The 24556-nt window shown below is 47.8% G+C and overlaps 1 protein-coding gene across 4 annotated transcripts in view; it reads right to left on the bottom strand.

Moving 5' to 3' along the window:
• GABRA5 (gamma-aminobutyric acid type A receptor alpha5 subunit) overlaps nucleotides 343-24556 on the bottom strand; it is a 95361-nt gene continuing 71147 nt past the window's right edge. For 2 of the 4 annotated variants that reach the window (XM_018066604.1, XM_018066601.1), the window contains 4 exons: nucleotides 11851-11994; nucleotides 9339-9491; nucleotides 6058-6269; nucleotides 345-1642 (listed from right to left, as the gene is read on the bottom strand). In XM_018066604.1, the coding sequence (XP_017922093.1) occupies nucleotides 1343-1642; nucleotides 6058-6269; nucleotides 9339-9491; nucleotides 11851-11994 (809 nt within the window). In that variant the 3' untranslated portion in view covers nucleotides 345-1342. Of the gene's footprint in view, nucleotides 1643-6057; nucleotides 6270-9338; nucleotides 9492-11850; nucleotides 11995-24556 lie in introns of all 4 variants that reach the window. The other 2 variants (XM_018066603.1, XM_018066602.1) reach the window with 2 other exon arrangements.

Raw genomic sequence — 24556 nt, 5'->3', positions numbered from 1 at the left:
GTTCTTTTTAATCACTCTTCACAAACAGCAAAAGGAAAGGCGTGGGGACTGAACAGTAAGCTTACCTTCAGGGAGGACTCTATTGAGCAGAGACCGGTGGAGAACGGTATCATGGAGATGTATGTGATGGAAAGAACTTCTGGTTCTACCTATTCACCTCATTGTGGTTGAAGTCAGCTTTCTCTTTACATGCTACCCAGAAGAATCAGACTGGAACAGAGGTGAACAGCTAAGTAAGAGGCTTTTTTTCCCAAGCACCTTCATGATGGGTTTCCTTTATATCATCTTTAGAAAATGAGTCAGTACACCCACCAAAATTTGAAATATTTTCAGAAAATGACATATTTTCCACAAGATCAGTCTCATTTTTATTTTTTAATGAACATTTAGGGTTCATATACAAAAGCTAACAGAGCAATAAGTCAATCATGAAATAACATACAGGGAAATAAAATGGAAAATAACTCATTTACAATTTCTCACCACTGAAGCACTATACTCTGGCTGCAGTGAATTGTGGTCAGTGTTTCAGACAGTGTATGCTCAGGTCAGATGCCAAGACTGTCATCACACTACTTTTTGTTTTAAGATCTTTTCTTTCTTGGTCATTGTTCAGTTACTCAGTAGAGGGGTGGGTGGTCAGAGGGACAGAAGAAAGTTTCACTCCCACTCCACCAAAAAAAATTTTTTAAGTAGTTAAATTTTTCCTTGGGGAAATATTTTATCTGTCAATCTAACATACTATATGCTTCTATTATTAAATATCTGCATAAGTATTTATTTTATTTAACATAAGATCATGCAGTAGTTTTAATTTCAGAGCAATTAAACTCTTTAATTTCAAAGAATTATCAAAGGCAATTAGTTTTGTACATAAATGCCCAGAGTTGAATTTCCAATGCAAAATGTGCTCTTTGTGATACCTGTTTCTTGTGAGAGTTGGTCAAGTAATAATCATGGAGCATTTCCTAAAATATTTATTTGCTGGGAAAATTTGTATGAAATGACATCTGAAGTATAAAAAACAGTGTTAGGTAACACTTGGAACAGTTAAAAATATGCTTGTTTGTAAACTATCAGTGTAAGGTGCTGAGCATCTGAGGGTCAGTGCCATGTCTCCTGTTTTTCTAGAAAGTGGCTTGATTTATTTATCAATGTGTCATCTCTGAAACATCTGACATTATATTTAGAAACATCAACGCAATATTATTTGTACATATAATTAAACATGCAAAAATTTCCTGAAAGATAGTGCCCAAATAAGGAAGGCCCCCCAAGTTCAACCTCTCCTTGGTGCCCGTCACTGACGTATGGCTCTCTTGCAGTTTGGGAGCACGGAAGGTCATTTTGGAGAGGTAGCCCCTTTAATCACTGGCTCCCTATTCAAATATGTTGCCCAGTAGACTAGGTTGAAAGTGCCAAACAGAAGTGGGAATATAATTCGGGACATTTTGTCAATCTTGCTGATGCTGTTGTAAGTCTTTTTGTTTTCAGAAGTCTTGTCTTCAGGTTTTACTGAGGCTGAAGAGGCATTTGTGGTCCCTGCGGGGGTCTGCTCCTTTGGGATGTTTGGGGGGTGGGTCATCTTCCCAGTAGTATAAGCATTAGTTGACTTATTTATTTTAAGCTCACGCTCTTTTTTCTGCAAAATACAAGAAGAATGTAAGGGCATGATGTTTGCAAGCAACTATCAGTTCTCACGGAGAAGGCAATGGCACCCCACTCCAGTACTCTTGCCTGGAAAATCCCATGGACGGAGGAGCCTGGTAGGCTGCAGTCCATGGGGTCGCTAAGAGTTGGACACGACTGAGCAACTTCACTTTCACTTTTCACTGTCATGCACTGGAGAAAGAAATGGCAACCCACTCTAATGTTCTTGCCTGGAGAATTCCAGGGATGGGGGACCTGGTAGGCTGCCGTCTCTGGGGTCGCACAGAGTCGGACACGACTGAAGTGACTTAGCAGCATCAGTTCTCAAAAGAGATAGAGACAGACGAGGGGATCAGCTTATCTCTGGCGGAGGACAGCCTTCCACAGACTTCTAGGCTTAGAACCCTGTGTGGCCAGTCTTGAATGTGAAATTCTAGAACAGGCAGAATAATTTACGGTAGAAACGTTAGGAAATGGTTCCCTTTGGTTTGGCGAGGACAGGAATGGACTGGGAAGGGGGACAGTGGCCTTCTGCAGTGTGACAACATGCTCTGTCATCATAGGGATTTGGGTTATCCAGTTGAGCATGTTCGTCAAACCTTCTCAAGAGTACACTTAGTGTCTGTGCACGTCATACTATAAATTTTTGCTTTGAAAGAATCAAACAGTAAATGAATATTGAACTCTAATTAGTGATATGCTTGCTGAATTATTTAGTGGGAAATGCATTATTTACTTTGAATCCATCAAGAGTTAAGAAGCATTGATGGATTGAGGATGGCTGGATGGCGATGACAGAAGCATAGTAAAACGTTAACAGTAGAGGTTTTCATTGTGTAATTATTCAACATTTCCACGTTTGCAAATTCGCATGATAGAATGTTGGGGAAAATTCTGTTCATTTACCAAGTTAACATAGACTCATTGAATTAAATTTAGAAAAACACAGGAATACATTAAAGATAATATATCACCATCTCGGTGACCAAGACAGAATACCATCAGCACTCCAGAAGGTCACCATGCCCCTTCCCAGCCCATTTCCATTCTCATCCCAGCAAAAGGAACCACTATTCTCAGTTTTTATGCCATAAACTATTTTGCCTGTTCTAGAATTTCACATCCAAGACAGTATTACTCACAATAGCAAAGACTGGTAACAACAAGTATCCATCAATAGATGAATAGTTAAACAAAATGCACATATATGTATATATATATGCATATACACACAGCTGAAGCGACTGACCATGAATATACATACATACATATATATATATATATATATATATATATATATATATATGAATGCTGTTCGGTCGCTAAGTTGTGTCCCACTCTTTTGCGGCCCCATGGACTGTAGCCCACCAGGCTCCTCTGTCCATGGGATTTTCCAGGCAGGAATACTGGAGTGGGTTGCCATTTCCTCCTCCAGGGGATCTTCCTGACCAAGGGATCGATCCTGTGTCTCCTGCACTGCAGGTGGATTCTTTACTGCTGAGCCACCAGGGAAGCCTCATACTATATACTACACACACACACACACACACACACACACACACACACACACACACACACACACTGGAAAATACTGTTCAGCCAAATGAAGGAAATCCTGCCATTTACAGCAGGGATGGACCTTGAAAGCACTATGCTAAGTGAAATAAATCAGACAAAGACAAATACCATATGACTTCACTTATATGTAGGACCCAAATAAACAAAAAGCTGAACTCATAGATACAGAGAACAGACTGGGGGTCAGCAGAGGTCAGAGTGGGGTGGGGAGCAAAGTGGATGAAGGTGGTCAAAAGGTGCAAACTTCCAGTTTTAAAATAAATAAGATCAGGAAATGTAGTGCACAGCCTGGTGACTATAGTTTTATTTATTTATTTTTTTTTTTGGCAATTTATTTTTTTTATTTTATTTTTTTTTTAATTTTAAAATCTTTAATTCTAAAAAAGAAAAGAAAATATATTAACTATTAAACATATGTGAAAGGTAAAAAGCAGAGAGGAAGGGCATGGAGAGGGAGCAGGAAGCAGCGGTGGAAAGCGAGGCTGAGTACGTGTGCGCACAGACCCAGGGAGCATGAGAACCTGGGCCCGCGGGCGAGGACGACCGTGAGCCTCAGAGCAGAGCAGGCCCGTGAGCAACTGTGCAGGAGGGCTCTCTGCAGACCCTGCGGCTCTGCGCGCACCCGTGCGGGGCTGCCTCCAGCCTGACAGACCAGCTCCGTCAGCGTCTTGTGCAGCCTTCACGTCCTGGGGTAAAGCAGGGCAGGGCACACACTGGAGGACAGCAGAGTGGTCTCAGGCGCGGGTGTCCTGCTCGAGGGAGGCGGCGCACAAGCCTGAGGACCGTCACGGCGGTCGGAGACGGGCCCCTGGCGCTCCTTCCGGGAAGACTTGCTGCCCCGCGCAGGGCGCAGAGGCCAGCAGACCGCTCCCTTCACGGTCAACCTGAACTTTTTCCTCTACCCTTTCACAGGTGTTCACCCCTAAAAACTGCCTGGCACCCCCAACTCTGAAGACCCCAACAGGTAATGATGGTAAGCAGTTTGGTGTTCAAGTTTTCTCCGCCTGTACGTAAAAGCCAGTTCACGCAAAAAGAGTAAGGATACGCTTCCTTATTCGTGCTCACCGCCATGTCTAAAGTAGGGCTTGCTGGCAGGGAGGCCTGCAGATACCCTGATACCTCCACTGGCCAAGGGCATGAGACCCCCCACTCCACAACCTTTGGGGGCAACACGCGGTCTTCCAGGAGATCAGTGCTAGTCTGGAGTGAGATAAACTACTTTACCTCCAAGCCCTCCTCTCCCTTCTGGTCTGTGTTCAGACCTGTGATGAGTGGGAAGAACAGGGAGGCCAGGTACCGGAAAATGAAGTGGCTGACGATGATGACGGCCCACTCGGTAACATTCAGGGCCATTGTGCCTTCCTCCTAGGCTCACAGACACAAGCCTGACGGCCTCAGTTCCTGCCGCACCTCCCAGCTGGCTGCCCCACTCAAGAGGGCCACCTCCAGTCCACCGTCACCAGGCCCACAGCAAACGTTTACTTCCCTGCAACACAGTGGGAAGCCCCTCTCCCCAGACTTCATGTTTGTTGGGGTATGAACACCCCTGTGGCTCTGCCTGTTGGGACCCTTCAGTCAAGAGCCCCCAGTCTGACAGTCCTCTGCCTCCGCAGTGTTCTCCCAGCTCTCCACCAACCACCTCCTCTGCTCAGCTGGCTCCTGCCCCCGTCACCTCCCCCAGACACACCTGTCTGGGAGAGTCATGCCTGTCAAGCCCCCCACCCCCACCCCGGCGCCTCTCCCCACCCCTCCTGCCCTCAGGGGCCTGATACAGCCCCACTAGGCCTTCCTCCATCTCCATACAGGTGAGCTGGGCCTGGAAGCAGGTCTTTCTTGCATGACTAAAACCTCAGTGTGGGAGTGGACTCATGGTGCTTGGAAGTAGGAAGAATCTGATGGGCCAGGTCAGGTCAGAACTTTGGACTTTTCGTAAGAGAAGCTGAATGAAAAAACAGCTGTGCAGCTGTGGGTGTGCACCCCTGAGTGCCCTCAGCAGCAGCAGAGTATCCAGGCGCCATCGTGGGTCTGGGGTCCAGTCTCCAGGAAGGCCCCAGGACTGCCCTTGTGATGATTTCCAAAGGACAGATGGAGTTTCACGTTCAAGCCTGTTCTGGCAACTCTGGCCTGCTCATCTCTCATCGCTCACTTGCTCGTTTGTTTTATGTGTGGTATAATGAGCACTTTACCATGTGCTGTTTCTTTTCTCTTCCATGTGTGTTATTTTCTTTTCCCCAAGGACCTGGTTCAAGTTGGAATGTTGCACAACCTTTTTCTTTAAATATTTTTTAGATTCAGGCACCAATCTCTTTCTATATACTCAGCACTTAATTGCTCTGTACAGAAAAATGCTTCCCATGATAACTCTTGCCTCGTTTAAGCAAGCCAGACCATCTCATGGGTAGAATCGGGTGTGTTTGCTGTTGTGTTGCTTTCAACAATTCAAATGCTCCCTTCATGACCTTCAGCCACCTTGCAGAAGACACTGCATGGCGAAGTAGCAAAAGAATGAGCAGAACCATTGACTGTACAATTCAAAACTGGGTACGCAGTCCCTGAACAGACAGAAGGTACTTCATCAAAAGTAACAGGCCTGAGGATAAACAAGCCCAAACCATCACCATGAAATCAGATCTTTCCCTTGAATGAAGCTGGTGATTGAAAATAAAGTTAAAACGGGATCTGTTATAAGACTTTGTAAGGTCCGTGAATGTAAGGGAAGGAATCATTTTTCAGGGGGAGGGACGTAGGGAAGAGAAACACTTGGCCTTAGAGTTGGACATAAAATCAGGCCTGTTTCCTCTGGAGTAAGGAGGGAAATGAAGTCAGTACCTTGATCTTGGCTGCTTCCAAGGCTTTTTTCCCATCCCAGGCCCAGCCTCTCTTTGTGAAATAGTTGACGGTGGCAAACTCGATCAGCGCAGAGAACACAAAAGCGTAACACACGGCTATGAACCAGTCCATGGCTGTTGCGTAGGCCACTTTGGGCAGCGAGTTCCGGGCGCTGATGCTGAGGGTCGTCATGGTCAGCACCGTGGTCACCCCTGGTCAAGATAAGGGGAGGACAGTGGAACAAGAGTCAGCTCTAGCACCGGACCCCAGCATAACACCCCTGCAGGAGACACAGACAGAAAGAACCTGTGTCAGCCCAGGTCTCTCTACGAGTCTCATAACACAACACGCTCCTTTAAACACTGCCAGTGTCCTTATCTTGTCCGTTGTCTCCTTCGCCAGAACATTGATCGAGGCGGGCAGGGATTGGGTCTGATTTGTACACACACCCTAACTGCGTCCCTATTGTCCTGACCTGAGCCCTGCAGAGAGCGGATGCCCAACACGGATAAGTTAGAAGACTGGGGCATCTTTGTGTTCCTCAGAAAAGTGGAGCTGAGATGGGCAGGGATGTCCCCACGGCTCTGGGGAAGCGCTTCACAAAAACTCACTGTGCTCCTGACAAACTGTGGGATCCAGAAAACTCGTAAAGCAGACTCGCTTTCACATGGACCTACTGGAACCTGCAGACTCCGAGGGCCCAAGTGCAACAGAAGTACCACATCTGAATCTAGGTCTTGGCACTCCCTTTAAGAAAGAACTGGGTCACCTTGAGGCTGCTGTGTAAGATGCTTGTAGCCATCTGCCTTGTCTTCTAGGGAAATCTGCAGTGAGCATACAGCAAGTCTAGATCCTCAGAGGGAGCTGTTGAGCCTTTACTGGGCATCTGCTAGGGGCCAGCCCCTGATCTAAGCTACATTCTGGATGGGTGTCAATATTCACATTTGGCAGGTGAAGAGCTTAAAGATTTAAAAATAGTAATGCACTCAAATTCACCAGCGGGCAAATGAGAGCCAACACTAGACCCAGGTCTGCTGAACACTTACAGCCCGTGCAGTTTCCACAGGCTCTGTCTTCCCTTTTAGCCCAGTTTTGCTTGCATAAGGGTACATGTCTATGCACGGGGTGTGAGTGCAGTGCAGCTGTTCCAGGGGAACTGTGCGCCACCCTCCCCACATTCAGAGGCTGAAGTCCTAATCTCTGGAACTCAGAATTACTTTCCAGCTCTTACTTAGAAACATGGTGTTAACAGAAGTAATGAAGTTACAATGAGGTTATTGGGGTAGGCCTTAATCCAATATGACTGGTATCTTTCTCTCTCTCTCTCACACATACACACACACCCCCCCCCAGGGAAAACCCCATGGGAAACCCAGAATTATGCTGCCACATGCCAAGAAACTACCAGAAACTAGGAGAGAGGCCAGACACAGAGCCTTCATTCAGAGAAAACCAACTCTGCTGATTTGGGACTTGTAGCTTCCAGAAAAGTTAACTCCAGGCAGTTAACTTCTATTGCTTAAGCCCTCAGTGGGAGGAACTGCACTAGGGCAGCCCCAGAAAACAGCATCAAAAGAGTATAATGTTGCTGGTGGTCATAGCAGCTTAGTGTTCATTCAGTGTCATCCTTCAGAGATATTTACATACCCTCAGCGAACACAGCACTGTGCATGGAATTGACCCTTAAAGAGAAATCAGTGGTCACCTTTGATTTTTCTTAGAAATCCAGCTCATCATTGTGCCAGAGAGCAGTGCTCTGTGTGTGACCTTAAACAGGCTTCTTGTGTCTCCTTGAGTCTTTTAACATCCTAACACTAGTTGAAAATCTCTACGAGGAAGCAGACTGGAACATAAGGCATCCTCCAAACTAAAATTTTTTCCTTGCCCATCTACTAATGTTCTCCTAAAGAGCGGGGGGAACACTGTCTAGCCACAAGCCAACCCCCACACCTTCCTGATGCTAAATCAGAGGGGGCAGATGAAGCACGTGGTTGGAGGCAGAGAGCTGGTTGCACAGAAGCAGTCCTGAGCCCTTCCTGGAAATCTCCAGGATCTCCGGCTTCTTCCACCTACAGGAGTTTTGGGAGGAAATGCAGGGCACCTTTCCTTCTTTGGAAGAAAAAGTAAAATAGGAAGAGCTGAGGTGGGAACAGTACTTTACAGTTTAGAAAGATATGAATATCCATTACAGCTGACCCATAAAATTACTTTTAATGTTGAATTTGATGAAATGAGCTCCCAAGTAAGAGTTAAACATTGGATCACGTCTGCTGTGTCAAGGTGCTAGCTAGCTAGACGTGGCTAAATTTGATTTATGTCTCAGGGATGTCAGATAATATTCTAGATTCTTATACTTATGTATATATATATATATACATATCATACATGCATATATCTCATATATGTGTTTATTTATACATTTGTTATTCTTGTTCAGTTGCTCAGTCGTTTCTGAATTTCCGTGGTCCCATGGACTTTAGCCTGCCAGGCTCTTTTGTCCATTGAATTTTCCAGGCAAGAATACTGGAGTGGGTTGTCACTTCATTCTCCAGGGGATCTTCAGGACCCAGGGATCGAACCCACATTTCTTACATTTCCTGCATTGGCAGGTGGATTCTTCATCACTAGCACCACCTGGGAAGCTCATATTTATACATATATATATGGTAATATGTAGCGTTTCCCTGGTGGTTCAGTGGTAAAGAACCTGGGTCGGGAAGGTCCCCTGGTCGCAAAGAGTTGGACATGACTGATCAACTAACACACACACACGGTAATATGTATTATATTATATATATATGATCTATTGCTATCATATTCTATTTTATATATATAAAACCTATTACTATCATATCACATGCAACATATTGAGTGTAGCTTGGGAGTTAATTTTGAAGTGGCATGCACATTTCAAAGAAAACTGCCTGATAACATAGAAAATAGTACTTTATGAGACTTGTGAAAATATTGTAGCAAAATCTCATGTAAGACAGATTGCTGGAGATTTGAAAAACACTGTCCTGCCCCCACCGCCAACCCTGCCTCAAAAAAAAAAAAAAGGAAAAAAAAAAAAAAAACAGGCTACTGGTGAAAGGCTTTTCAGGAGGGAAAGGATGATCAAATTGCTCTGAACCCTGGTTCAGAAAGCAGCCCTAAATCTAGTCTTTTAAGACTGAATTTGTTTTCAAGGTCACAGAATAGACAGGCAGCTCTAGGCTGTTGTTTTCTGGGATGTTAGACTAGGCAGAACAAGCCTGCAGGCCTGGGTTAGGCACACTCACCAAACACTGTCCTGGCGGGAACTGATTCTCGGTTCAGCCAAAAGGACACTTGTGACAAGATCACGGTCATGATGCAGGGGAGGTAGGTCTGGATGACAAAGTAGCCAATCTTCCTCTTCAGATGGAAATGAGCTGTCATGATTGTGTATTCACCTGCAGATAAGCAAATCAGTGCAGTCAGCCACCTAAAGGAAGCCCTGCAGTCCTGCCCTGGGCTTCCTGCCCCTGGTCACAGTCTCCTCGGGAGCTCCCTTCTCCCCACCTTCCCTCTGCACAAATCGTCTTGTTTGGGTGAAGGAGAGGCTGGTTGTTTTGTAAGTCTCCTGACCCCCGGCCTCTGAAGAGCCTCTGCGGGGGGATGCTTTTCTGGGGAAAATCAGATTTGTGTGTTTTCCTAATCCCTGGTTACAATCTGTGCCGCCCTCCACCTGCTCCCCTCACTGCTACTGCCCTCGGGATTTCAGGATTTAGCCTCTCTACATATAACTCAGGACATCACAGAGCGCTGTCGCGGGTGGAAGGTTTTTCCTCATTTCCCAGCCACAGAGGGCTGGCAGGGGTGGTGGGCTTCCCGGGCCCCACAGGCTCAGTGCCCCGCCGCTGGCTAGGGGGTGAGAAGCAGCAGACCCAGGAGGTGGCGGGTCCTGACCGCGCCTCCCAGGGACAGCGGGGGCATCTCCTTGGCGATGCCCCAGTGCCTTCTCTGGATCTGCCTGGTGGTGTGGGAGGCGAGCGCCGACCTCCCCCTCATTGCGGAGAATGACGCTGCACTGACGGTGAACTGGTAAGCAGCCAAGGCGGCTACCGGGGGAGCGGGGTGAGACGGGCTCCTTTGCTGCGTGAGTCTGCCTCTCCCTGGGGAGACGGGAAGGATGCCTCCAGACGTGAAGGCAGAGCTGAGTTGATCTGAGGACAAGAGTCCTTTCACTGATTGGAGAATCAGACGGTGTGGCCAGTGAGTCTGGCAGAACTGTGGATGCAGGTGGAGGGTCGGGGGGCCTCTGCTGAGGCGGACCCCAGATGGGGCCATCTGTTTGAGGGTGGTCAGACTGCAGCATGGGCTCAGTGTTGAGGCGTTTGAGACTGGTTGAAGTGTGGACACTTGCTGTTGGAATCAAAGCCCAGCGCTCAGTAAGGTCAGCTGCGGATGTGTCCCTAGGTGCCTTTCCTCACAGCATGAATTAAGATCGCGTGTGGCAAAACCTGCTCCCTACAGAGGAGACCAGAATTCCCGCAGGGCTGAGAGCCACCACACCCTCCCCACAGCCCCAGGCAGGCGAGAGGAGGGACTGGGCTCCGTCCCACAGAAGGAGACAGGGACACAGAGAAGGGGGGAGGTATGCTTTGCCATGATCTGATTTTGCCTCTCAATGCTTGAGAAGAGGGAAAACGCCACTGTGTTTCCTTGCATTCAGATTTGAAGTTACTTTCCAACTTATAAATTCTTTTGCTGTTACGGTTCTTTTCATTCTGTTTTATTTTTGAGTCGAGGATAGCAGTATAAGATAACAATCAAAAAAGGTCATTTTTTAAATGCAAATAGGGGCAGAATCTCATTTTAAAATGTTTACAGAATGACATGAAACAGTAGCACTCTTCATTAGCGTTGCACTCCTTAACCCCAAGTATCTGCCATGCCACCTTCCCACGTCCCATAAAACCCGGCCTGCTGCCTCTTCCTTCCCCTTGAACGCAGCAACAGTATGTTGCAGCAGCCTCTTCCCAGGCCTGCCAGGCCCTTTCCGAGGACACCAGCCCTCTCCAGTGGACGGGCACTGAGTGGAAGGCTGCAATGTGCGTTCCTTGCTTCTGGCCAGTTCCCAGGGGTGGTGATGCTGACCCGGGGACCATCTGGGGCTTAGAACTCATGCTGCGAACAGGACTCACTCCACCCTTCTCCCACATTTCTCCTGCCATCTGGTGCCCTGGAGGACCCTCCCCTGCTCACAGCCAAGCTGGTGATCATGACTACTGGGGCTGGGGTCTGAGGACAGCCTGTGTTGCTGTAGGCCAGGAATGTACTGTGTTCCTTTGGAGACCTTGCCCACATGGCATCAGGTGACGCCAGGCCTGTGCTGCCAGAGGGCTCAAGCCAGCCCTGTGCCTGACAGAGTTAACTGCACCCTCGAAGGCTGTGGCGATTTCTACGCAGCTCGCTGTGCTTGCCAAAATTCAACCCCAGGGGAATCCCTGAAATGGTAAAACGGAAACAGCAGAACAGGTAAATGGGAAAATGTGTAGGAAGCTCTCTGCCTTTGCTGCAGAGGCTGCTGCTGGCATCTCGGTGCTTGGCAGGACTGTTACATAAGCAGGGCCCGCGGTCACTGATGCTCACATGGGGGCAAACGCACCTCGGATTAACGTCCCTCGTGACCCTTAATGCCGGGACGCCACAGCTGCGCCTCCGTACTCGGCCGGAGGAGGGGCTGGACGTGGCAGCTTCTCGTGGCTCAGGAGAGCTGGGGCTCCCCCTGGGTGTGTGCCCGCGGTGGGTGCGGGAGAGGAGGGCTACCTGTGCTGGTGCTGATGTTCTCCGTGCCCACGGTCTGCCCCATGAGGTGGTACTGGTTCAGCCTGGAGCCATCTTCTGCCACCACCACTGACTTGGCGGTGCCGTTGGTCCAGACATAGACGACTTCAGAATTAGGATATGCGTCTGCATGGCGAGGGACAGAAAGCAGTGTAAGCCTGGGACCGTTTGCAGCCTGGTACAACCACACATGTTTATAAGAGTAGTGAGAGGGATGACTGAAGAGTCAAACGACCTATAGAAAGCACAGGCAGTCAGACCAGGGCAGATTGCTCCACAGTCAAAACCCTTCTCACATCCATAGGGCAGAGTGCTCAGAAGTCAGGCCCAGTGCTTCCCACGGACTGTCTTCTCTTCTGGGTGCACCGTTGCATGGGCCAAGACCACTGGGCCTGGGGCTCTGCCAGCTCCATGCTCTGGGGCAAGGCTCCTGTTTTGTGCTCAGTGCTTCTATCTGAGAATGGGACTGTGACAGTCTGCCGGCCACTGTTACAATGGAGCTGATGAGAGCTCCATCAGGGTGTCAATGGTTCATTAAGAGTCAAAGTAAACACGATGAATCACTCAAGAAGCAATGAGTAAGTTCACTGTGCACGCACCAAAAAGACAGTTTGCAAACCGAGAGCTCTCAAACCAAAGCACGGATTGAGGCTCAGGGGTACACTGTTATAAGGCAGCTTGTATAGCAGGAAAGAGTTGATGGTTTGTTATTCAAAGTGGTTGGTTACAATATTAGAATTTTCTTAAGTGATACAGAATTGGCCAGTAGTTACCTCATATCAACCGCGGGAAACAGTTTAAGTTTTATTTCTAATTCTTAGAGGCAAATGACCCAGGTCAAGTTAGCCTTAGAAAATAAGCTAAATTAAGCTTCATTTGTAGGACGAACCTGGTTGTCTGCTCTGAGTTTTCATGTCTGGTTTCCATGTCTTTGTGATTCTAACAACTTGCAGCAGCATCTGACTACATCAGCTCCTATAAAGGTTTCACTTTGCAGAAGGCACTCGTCCGGCTGCCTGCACTGTCCTGGCAGGCAGGTGATGCAGGCAGCAGGAACTTTAACCCCGGCGTCATACACGGCAAAAGGCACCGTGCAAATGGAATGAAAGCTATGGGCCTTAAAATCAGGGGATTTCCTAGATGATCCCAGTGGACCCAATATAACCACGTTAGTCCTTAAAAACAGAGAACTTTCTCGAGCTGAGGCCAGTCAGAGAGACCCAGCTCAGAGAGATTCGAAGCAGAAAGAAAGGACTCAACTTCCATTGCTGGTTTTAGAGGTGTAGGAAGGGGCCATGACCCAAGGTATGGAGTCAGCCCTTCTATGGGCAAGAATGACTCCTGGTGACAGCCAGCAAGAAACAGAGACTTCAACCTGCAGATCGTGGAATTGAATCCTGCCCGCAGCCTGAGGGGCTGGATGTGGACTCGCCCCCAAAGCTTCCAGAAGGGAGGGCAGCCCTGCTGACACCACGATTCTGGCCATGGGAAACCCAGAGCTGGGACGCCAGGCAAATTCACTGTCTGACCTGTAGAACTAGAAGATAATACAAGTGTTGTTCTATTTTTTAATGTTTTAACTATTGAGATACAACGGACACATATCATTGTATAAGTTTAAGGTGTACAATGTCATGATTTTATATATGTATATATGCGAAGAGTTGACTCATTGGAAAAGACTCTGATGCTGGGAGGGATTGGGGGCAGGAGGAGAAGGGGACGACAGAGGATGAGATGGCTGGATGGCATCACTGACTTGATGGACATGAATCTGAGTGAACTCCGGGAGTTGGTGATGGACAGGGAGGCCTGGCGTGCTGCGATTCATAGGGTCGCAAAGAGTCGGACACGACTGAGCGACTCAACTGAACTGAACTGATATTATAAAATAATGACTACAATAAGGCTACTTAATAAATACGCTGTTTCAATTAAATTGCTAAGTTTGTGATAACATGTCACGGCAGCAGAACACTAGAACAGGTGGATGGAAAATAAACAGAAGACCGTCTCCCAGAGGAGGGAGACAAATATACATGAACGTGTCATATGTGAGGTGGTAGTGAGTGCTACAGGGAGACACACGCTCTGCCGAGGGGAGACGTGCAGCTTTCAGTGGGGTAGTCTGGGGAGGTGAGATCGCGGGGCGTCAGCACACGGACGTCATGGGAAGCAGGGGCTGGGGTGTGTGTCGGTGCAGGGGAGGGGCCTGCAGGGCCCAGATGCTGAGAGGTGAGGAGGCGGCAGAGGCACTGGCGGGGTGGCTGCTGCGCTGGGAGGACGAGGGGCACACTTCCGGGGGCCTGGGTCACAGGCCTCGGGGGACAGCTGGGGTCGCCTCTGCAAGAGTGGCTCCAGGGAGCGGCTGGCGTGAAGGAACCCGCATGCTCGAGCGCTCCTCGTGTCTCTCAAGGCCCCCGACAGTGAACCCACACACCTAGAGCATCTGCACGGCTGCCACACCCAGACCCCAGCGCCTTCTGCACAAGCTTGTACGCTGGGCTCCCCGCCTGACATCAACCCCCGATGCAAAGAGCTGTGCGCCCTCACAGGGAGGCCTCTGCAGGTGTCTCAGGAGACAGGCGGGCTGGCAGGGAAGGCGTCCCTGGGCAGGGTGGCAGGTTCCGGGACTCCACCAGGCAGGGCCTGGTGCACAGCTCATGGGCCCGGTGCAGCCACTGCTGGGCAGACGGGCAGGAGTGCACGTGTGGCCACAGGCCTCCACAGAAGGAGTCAGGAGAAGGGTCATGCCAGTGATGAGTACTCCTTCCTACTAAGTGTGTGAGTTTCTCTGCTAGCGCACATCACTACCCTTATTCTTGATTTACATGCAAAAGAGCATTCCTAATATTTGAAAAATAATAAAACAAACAAGTATGGAGCAAACACTGAGTTAACACAGAGGAAACTTCCAGGCCCTCAGTGAACTCACTTTCCCCACAACAGGTTCTATTCCAAATGACAATAATCACATAATCACTGCATTGTTTGCTCTGTAGTTTTACAGACATCACTAAACAAAGGTTTTATTTTATTTTTTTTTTGCTATGTTTTCTTCATAAAATCTGATTGTGTCTTTTACCTGTTGAATCATGTTTTCTTTATAATTTTTTTGTTCCATGTGTTGTAAACATCTTCTTCGAGTTGTGCCTATATCACTTTGCTCACTTAAAAAATATTTTTTTATAAATGGTAGCCTAAGTGAGTTAAATTTATCAACCTTTTAATCTCTGCATCTTATTTCGGAGGCCCTCCTGATCCAAGCTGGAATGCTCCATCTTTAACCATTAGGGCCCTGACACGCTGACTTCTGTACATATTTTCCTATATAAGTATCCAATTGCACCCTCTCCATGAGATTTTCTGTGCTGCCACCGGAATCATTAAGCCGTTCCTCCCTCCCACATCCTTGCAGGGCCTGTTCTGACAAGTAAGATCTCCTTCGGGCACAGGCTCTCTCTGTGGAATTGTCTGTTCTGCTTCCTTTTTCTATCGCGATTTCAAGCCCCTCGTCGTAACCACACAGAGTGCAGAACTCTAGACACCAGCAGCTGGAAGAACAAGGTGTCCCCTTTTCATCTTCACCCACACACGTTAGAATCAGGCTTTCCCTGAAATACTCTGATGAGATTTATCTTGGACCTGAACCCGATCTACAGATTTAGATTGGGTGACATTACATCTTAGGTATCGAATCTTTTTACCAGGGACATGATGTGAATGTCGGTCTCTGGAGTGCAAGTGACTGATAATAAACTTTTTAAAATTGTAGTGTTAAGTGCCTGGCATCAAGCTTTCAATTGCTGATTGCCAAGGCACCTATTTAAAAGGCATTCACCTCATATGAGCATGTTCCCAGATACTCCACTAGATAAAGGGCCAACCCACCCACGCAGTTCCTCTTCAAGAAAACCCAAGGTGACCTAGATAACTGACAATTCTCGCTAGGTAGAACACCTAATTCCCGTTCTTATGTTTTGAATTTGCCAATAAAAATTGAACTGGTGAAACCCGACGCACCCCACCCTGGACCCCAATGAAGGCAGGGCCCCACATCTATGTTCTTCCTCTTTCCCTCTCCCATGACTGTGCTGCGTGGCCCTGGGCGTGCTGTGTGCCCGCTGAGATCTCTGAGTGATAAACCTGGTTTCTTCAAAGCTCCCTTTTCTGGGCGGTTGCTGCTGAGTATCCTAACAGGAACCACGGAGGCCCGTCCAGCCTCAGCACTGGCTCCTGTCAGGGAATGTGAGCGGGCTGCCGTGGCTCATATGGGCCCCGGTGGGCACCCCAAGCATTCCTGGTCAGTGTGTGTCTGACGGCTAATGATGACCTGAGGGCAACACAGAACAGTGCTCTAGGTGACACGTCTCTCGGTGAGGTGGTATCACTTTCCTCTTTCACTGGGTGTTCTCCCCTCAGTGCGTCCTGTCTCTGAGCAAAGAAGCAGCTCTCAGAGTTGGGAACCCTACTTCTCAGGAGGCTCCTTGGCGAGGGGGTCGTTAGAACCCTGAGAATTAGTGACACGATTCCAGTGCCATCTGTGTATGAGTAAGATATCAAACAGAATGATATAAATAGAGCAGACGTGCTCACCAGTTAATGGGATACTACGGATGCTACACTTGAATTACACCGCAAGTGGAGGCTGAGTGTTCTTGTCATGTGTTTTTAAACTAGCATGACCTTCCAAGTCTCAGGTAATGCAGAAGCGTGTTTTCACATGGGCTGCATTGGAGCCCTCCAGCGCAAGTGCGTTCTGCCGGAAGTTCCCGTCTCTGTTGTCGGGGGACGTGGCCGGGGTGGCGTGGGGGGCTGACGATGCGCTCCAGACTGGCAAGCTGCTTTCCAAGTGTCTGGTCACAGACACAGTCAGGCTTGTGCTGACAGCTCCCTGAGTTCCCCATAAACAAGGTGAGATTTCCTTCTTTCTATCATTCACACGGCACAGCATCCTGAAGGCTGCAGGGCCGTGGCGCTGAGACATGGACTGGAGCAGAGTAGCACGCTGGGTTCTGGCCAGGGCTGAGTGTGGAGTGGGTGGTGGACGGTGATGAGGCTCCCCGCTGTCCCCAGACTGGCGCAGGCATCTCGCTTCCTGCTGTATTGTGCCCCTGTCCTTTCCCCAGCTGCTGTGCCCCAGGGCAGGCCAGGCTGCTGCTCTGTGAGACTGGCCCCAGCCCGGCCATGTTCACAGGGACGAGGGCTGCCCACGTCCCACCAGCACCCCCTCATTCCGGTCCCAATCCACACACTATGGGCTGTGAGTCTGTCCCCTGCCCCAAAGAAGTACGGAGGCCCCCACAACCCCTGGAAGATGTGAGCCGGCCAAGAACTGTGAATTGCAAAGCTTAGAAAGGAGCACAAACCTTGGGGCAATAGGTCTCAGTGCCCCAGGCGGTTCTGAGAGCCAAGGATGACTGGGTGCAGAGACATGCGGGAGAGCAGAGAGCACCTTCCCTCCACCCCCAACTGCGGAGCAACCCACTCAATGCCAGTGTCCTCAAGGAAGATGGGAAGAGGGCGAAGAGCAGGGGGCACAGGGAAGAGGGGGGCCTTTGGGACAAATGAGGCTTTCAGGAGGGTGTGGGAGCCCACCTAGGTGGCCTGGAGAGAAGCCATCCAGGACGTGGGCATGCAGGTGGGAGCTCTGGGGTGGTGGGGGCGCAGATGTGGCGGGGTACAGACTGGACGGCTGGGCACGCGGTCCTGACTCTCCCCGTGGGTCTGTGTGTGGCTGAGCATGTGGTCCTGACTCTCCCCGTGGGACTGGGTGTGGCTGGGCATGTGGTCCTGACTCTCCATGGGACTGGGTGTGGCTGGGCACGTGGTCCTGACTCTCCCCATGGGACTGCGTGTGGCTGGGCACGCGGTCCTGACTCTCCCCGTGGGACTGGGTGTGGCTGGGCACGTGGTCCTGACTCTCCATGGGACTGGGTGTGGCTGGGCACGTGGTCTTGGCTCTCCCCGTGGGACAGGGTATGGCTGAGCATGTGGTCCTGAGTCTCCTCGTGGGACTGGGTGTGGCTGGGCACGCGGTCCTGACTCTCTCTATGGGAATGGGTGTGGCTGGGCATGTGGTCCTGACTCTCTCCATGGGAGTGGGTGTGGCTGGCCATGTGGTCCTGACTCTCTCCATGGGACAGGGTGTGGCTGGGTACATGGTCCTGACTCTCTATGGGACTGGGTGTGGCTGGGCACGGGGTCCTGACTCTCTCTGTGGGACTGGGTGTGGCTTTCCTTGAGCTTTGCGGCCAAGGGGCATGCAGACCAGGAAAGCCTGTCTGTGCTTCAAGGATCAGAGGCTGAGGAGAGGCTGCCTCTGTTACCTGCAGGCTCACCGGCCTCCAAGCCTCTTTCTCCACTGCTGATGGGGATAGGGTGGGGTAGATTATGGACCACCATAATCCAACAATAAGGACCCCAGAAAATCAGAATTGTAACTAGATAAAAGTTAATTGAAATCACAGAGAAATGTATGAATGTCAACTACAATGCACACTAATAACTCATATCGTCTTGTTTTTCAAATTGCTAGTATTAAATGGCCTATTGATATCAATGACATTTAGCAGCACTAAATTCTGCTCTTTGTGTCAGATGCGTGGCAAACAATCTCTTAGCTGGGACAACCGTAAATGAGGCCATCAAGTTTGCCATGCCACCGTCCTCTGTCATGATTTAGAGCTCCAAAAACATAACGCTTGCCTTCCTCCAACTATACATCAGTGGAGCTAGGCAAGAAGGTTCGAAACATTTTCACCCACAGCCAACTTGGCAATTCATCACTGCTTTCCGAGCAGCTCTGTCCCCGGGTTGACACTTCCTATCTGTCCTCTTCTGGCACTGCAAATCCTGAATAAATGGCCACAATGGCACACCAACCCCTTGTTTACAAGGCCTTTAGAAGCCGCGAGTTTTTGTCTAACGATGAGAGAAAGATTTTGACATGATCCCGACCGTCGCTGTTCTGCTCCAAGCTCTGCTTTGTCATCTGCAGATTGAGGGGAACAGCCTGGAGGTGCTCAGGGCAGCATGAACCCGTGACAACCAAGTATTCACCATGTGCCTGATTCGCAGTAGCCCCACAGTAAACAGCGACCGAGGAACAGAGCCACAGGCTGGACAGAAGTTTTGTTTGGTGTCAAATCCAGTCTCATGAGAAGATCTTTGTACATGAATTCATTTTCTAATTGTCAAAAGCAAACCAAGTGTGTGGGAACCACCGGTTAGTCTTACATGACGGGCTGTGAGGACAGCGAGGAAGCCTCTTCTACTCTCTGCATTCACTGCCTATGTTAGAAGCAATGCAGGTTAGGAAGTGATCAGAATTCTGATGATTGGCAAACTGTATAGGATTTTAGTTCTCTGATGCCCATGTCCTCAGTCTTCCTCCTTCTTCTAAAACTGAGGTAGGAATCGGCAGAGTACCTGTCCCAGGTGACTTCACCAACCATCACCTGTGTGACCCACCTGCCTTCAACTGCCCCGTCAGTCTCCTGAACTGAAAACCAAGTCAACACCCGACCCATCAATTCCATAATCTAAATTAGAGACTTTGTAAAATACAAATGTCTGTGGATACATGATCTCTAATGGCCTATGAGACACTCCGCATCCCTGCTTTCAATCAAGCAGGTACCAATGAGATCAGTGGGGCTTTGCCTGTCCAGAATCAGCTGAGAAGTGAGTGCAGCTCTCTGCAGATGGAGATGAACAGATAACATTGCTGCTTTGTTACCCAGAAAGCAATAGTGGAAGACAGATTTGCTAGTCAGATGGCCCATCACCACCCCTACAGTTGGGTCTCTGCAAAATTACATGGGGTCACTGACTACCCGCTGGTCTAGGGCAGAGTTGAGAGACCATGCTTTGTGTGTCTACAGACTTAAATGGTATCAAATCAGGGAAAAAGACAAACGACTGTCACCCTCCCAGTAGAAGGGCTGCTTCCTTTGTGAAGAAGAATGAGAAGCAAGTCAAAGGCCAGGAATAGGAGGATCAAACCCCTCCATATACTTTCCTGTCCCTTTCATAATCCAATTAGCTTTTTACACATTCACACCAGTAGCTCCTTCCAATCACTTCCCAATTTCTCATAGACAATAGCATTTTGCAAGTCACCTGGTCTTAAATCACGATGCCGTCTTTGACTCATACATGGGCCCAGAGCCCATCTCATAATCTACTTGTCACACTGGCCACCACCCTGCTCTCAGCTCTCATCACCTCCACTGCTTCGTGACATTCCAAGCACTTGTTTTCACTTCCAAAACAATGACTTCAGCACACCCTCCCCTTATTCCACATCACTTCTCTGTCTGTTTCTACATTTTGGAATTTAAGGCCCTTCCTATCTGGGAGCAGAGAATTAGATATTAGATAGCATCACTGACTCAATGAACACGAATTTCAGCAAACCCTGGGAGACCGTGGAGGACAAAGGAGCCTGGTGTGCTGCAGTCCATGGAGACTGACTTAGTGACTAAACAACATCAACAACATATAACAACAACAACGGCAGCACGAGGTCACAGGGAGACATGACTGAGCGACTGAACAATACCAACATCTGAATTGTGACACTGCCCTTCTCTTCCCCAAAGGGGGAAGTCAGTGCCTCCACAAACTCATCACCTGTCAACTGTGTTTTATCCTTTATCCATCATGCCTTCTTCCATCCAGATCCTCCAGGCTCAGTTCAGAATATGACCCCCATGAGCTTCCCCAAACAGCCCTCAGTTTCACAAGGGTTTTCACTGAATTATTTAATCTGCTCAGCATTCGCTCCTGGAACCCTGGCCATGCCTGTTTCCCACTATACCTTGCAGGGTGCTAAGAGCAGAGCACCCCCGACACAGCTGCCAGACAGTAATCAAGGTCAACCAACGCACAACACAGGTAAAGCTCCAGCGTGTCTCCACGACCTCACACCAGGCTCTCTGAAACCTACACTCTAGACACCCATAGACCAGCAGAGTTGCTCCATACTGGCATGACCAAAGCAGTGGCAGAGCTTTTTTCTCACATGTTTGAACACTCTAACAGCTCAACCTCATGACACTTATGGCCTGAAACCGTGCCTACTGGAGAGCCACCAAAATAGTGTCCACGTCGAATTTAAAGTATGTTCTCATCAATTCAGATGATTTCTCATGAAACTTGGTCTACTACTTAAGGCGTAACTTCACAAATAAAATGAACAACAAGAAAAGGACTATTTCCTTCTCTAAATAGTCTTGATTTGTTTAAGTACTCACTTCCAAATTTAAGCCATGCCATTAGACCCTGATGCTGGGAAAGACTAAAGGCAGGAGGAGCAGGGGATGACAGAGGATGAGATGGCTGGATGGCATCACCGACTCAATGAACATGAGTTGAGTAAACTCCGGGAGTTGGTGATGGACAGGGAGGCCTGGCATGCTGCAGTCCATGGGGTTGCAAAGAGTCGGACATGACTGAGTGACTGAACTGAACTGAATTATCTTTAAGGAATTTCCTTACAGACTGGGAAACACAGCTCTAGAAGCCAGGGCTAATTTCAATAACTGTTTGAATTCTTGAGAGTAGATATAACAGTAAGAGAAATGTATGTTAATTCAGTTCTGTGTTAGAGAAGCCAGAGCACGTGGCTCATCAGAATAATGACGACAATCTGCATTGCTTTGTCTCCTAGCAGCAGAGAGTTGTTGGACTGGGTAATTTGAAACTCATCATATTATCACATTTAGCCTCTGCAGCCTTGGATGCCAAGGGTAAAAGTGAGCTATTTGACCAAGCAGCTATTTTTAGTAAATCCGAAAGATAAAACACAAGTAAGAAAAACACTTCACTGAATAGTATTTCTCCTCCTAAAGCTATTTAGTTCTGAGTTGAAACCATAGGAGCTGAGGAAAAGTGAAGTCTATGAAGTTTTCTAGCTTTTGGTCAACTCAAACATGATATATGAGGAAAATCTTCTAAGCTGCCTTGCATTTCATAGTAATGATAGTAACAGCAAATATAAATAAGTGATCACATCAATTTCAAACCAATCTTAAAATATCAGGCAGATAAAAATAAATTTGGTATGAGAGTTAAGAAATGTTTATATTGGTTTTGTCTCTCTAGGAAGTTCAAGAAATGTGTACATTTGTGTATACACAAATTTTTATATTATATATATATAAATTGATGTTGTTTGGTTGAATGTAGGGATGAAGAGGTCCTATTAGATACATATTTTAGCTTTGAATATTATAAATTATATAACCATAGTTGGGGCGTCACTGAATATGAGATGATATAAAGAATGTTTAAAAGCTCACATACTTTATTTCCCCCAAAATTGCTGCACACCACTGCCATTAAATCTGAACATCACATTGACTTGAATTTATTTAGATAATGATGAAAAATAACAATCTTTGACTTTTAGTGTCCTACCTTTGATCAAATGAAGAGCATAATTTTCAGGTGCAAAGAGTGACATAATTTTAAGTGCCCATAATGACTCAGAGTTTCCTAAATGAGGTGCCCCAGGGACCTTTTGAAGGGTTTGTCCCAACCACTGATGTGCTCAGCCACCAACGGCAGTAGGAGTTTAAATAAATTTTAGTGAGAGTCCCTTTCTATTATACTACTTTCCCCAAGTAAATGTATGTGTTATCTCTACATGGCATTTGAAGATCATAATTTGAAAAAAAAAGATTTATTCCCATAAATTAACTTAATTTTGGTGCATCACACATACTTCTAATCCCCCAAATCCCTTTGGAATTAAAGAAGGAAATTAATTTTAAAGGAAACCCTCAAAATTAAGGAAGTTCCCTGCCAGTAATGGCAGAGTGGCTATTAGTAGGTAATCACTATTAACTCTGGACACCATATGAAAAATGACTCCTTGAAGGAAATGGAGAGTGAACAAGGGCAGGAGGGCCCCAGAGAGGAGCTGGCACTTAGATGCAGGGAGTGGCTTCTCTTTAAAAGAGATAAAGAAAAAGACAGAAAATAATCACTTGACTCCAGTCACATACCACAGAAAAGATGCTGCCTTGTCCCAGCCAAGGCCCGCAAAGAGGGAGCAGAGCCAGGCTTTCCCCTCAGCAGCTATGAGGAGAGGTCTGGCCTGAGGGCAGGGCCTTCTGTCAGTGGGCAGCACTGACACCCATTCTCTGCAGGGGTGAGGGCGAGGGGAGCCTGGACCCCACCGACGAGCGGGAGCAGGCCTCCTGACATTTGCTGGGGCTGCGTCACAGGAGGCCCAGTGGAAGCTCAGACTCCTACCACCCCAGGGGTAGCCGACCCACATGGTGTCAGGGGACACTGGTATGGAGCTCGAGGTCCTGTATCTACCAGCAGCAGCCAGAACCCAGGGCCCCCTCTGTCAACAGAAGCTGGGGGGAAGCCTCAGTTCAGTTCAGTCACTCAGTCGTGTCCAACTCCTCGTGACTCCACGAACCACAGCACGCCAGGCGTCCCTGTCCGTCACCAACTCCTGGAGTCTACTCAGACTCATGTCCATCCAGTTGGTGATGCCATTCAGCCATCTCATCCTCTGTCGTCCCCTTCTCCTCCTGCCTTCAGTCTTTCCCAGCATCAGAGGGGAAGGCTACCTGGCAGTAAGAAGGCTGTGCTACACCTTTCCCTGCAGAGCAGTGATTTTAAGTCTAGCTAAAACAGAAGCTTTCGATAAATCTAGAGTGTTATAATATAATACATGAAATGTCCAGGTTCCAATAAAAACACATGTGTCCTGATCATAACCTGATCAAACTGGATCTTTTGAAAAATCAATAGATGTCAAGGAAGATATGACAGAGATGTTAGAATTACTTGACAAAGTTTTTTAAGCAGCCACTGTAAAATGCCACAATGATCAATTACAAACATGCTTGAAACAAATAAAAAAATAGAAAGTCTCAGCAACGAAATAAAAGAGAGAAGCAAAACTCAAGCATAAGTTTTAGTATTTGTGTTTGTCTGCTTGGGCTACCATAACAAAGTACTATAGACTGGTTGACTTAATCAAAATTTATTTTCTCACAGTTCTGGAGTCTGGCAAGTCCAAGATGAAAGTGTTAGCAGATTCTGGTGAGGACTCTTGTCCTGATTTACAGAGGGCTGCCTTCTCCCTGTGTACTCACATGCCCTCTCCTTGTTGCATGCATGTGGAGACAGAGAGATCTCTCTCTTCCTTTGCTTATAAAGGCACTAATCCTATCAGATGAGGGTTGTACCTTTATGACCTCCATTAACTTTAGTTACAAAGGCTCTATGCTCAAATGTAGTAACACTGAGGATTAGGGTTTCAAAATATGAATTTGGGAGGCATAATTCATTTCATATCATTCTACCACGGGACCCAACAAAATTCATGTCCTTCTCACATGCAAAATATATTCATTCCATCCTAGTAAGCCCCAAAGTCTTAAATATTTCCAAGCATCAATTCTAATATCTGAAGTCCAAAGTCTCATCTAAACACCATCTAAATCAGATATCGGTTAGATTCAATTCATCCAGAGGCAAAATTTGTCTCTAGCTGTGAACTTGTGAAACAAGTTATTTTGTTCTAAAATATAATGGTGGGAAGGGTATAGGATAGACATTCCCCTTTCAAAAGGAAAAGAAGGGCTGTAAGTCTCAAGCAAGTCCAAAACCTAGCAAGGCAAGTTTCACTAGGTCTTAAAGCTCGAACATAACCCTC

This window comes from Capra hircus, chromosome 21, assembly GCF_001704415.2.
Source record: "Capra hircus breed San Clemente chromosome 21, ASM170441v1, whole genome shotgun sequence".
NCBI lineage: Eukaryota > Metazoa > Chordata > Mammalia > Artiodactyla > Bovidae > Capra > Capra hircus.
Note: the sequence above shows the minus strand (reverse complement) of the source record. Positions and strands in the feature narration are given on the sequence as shown.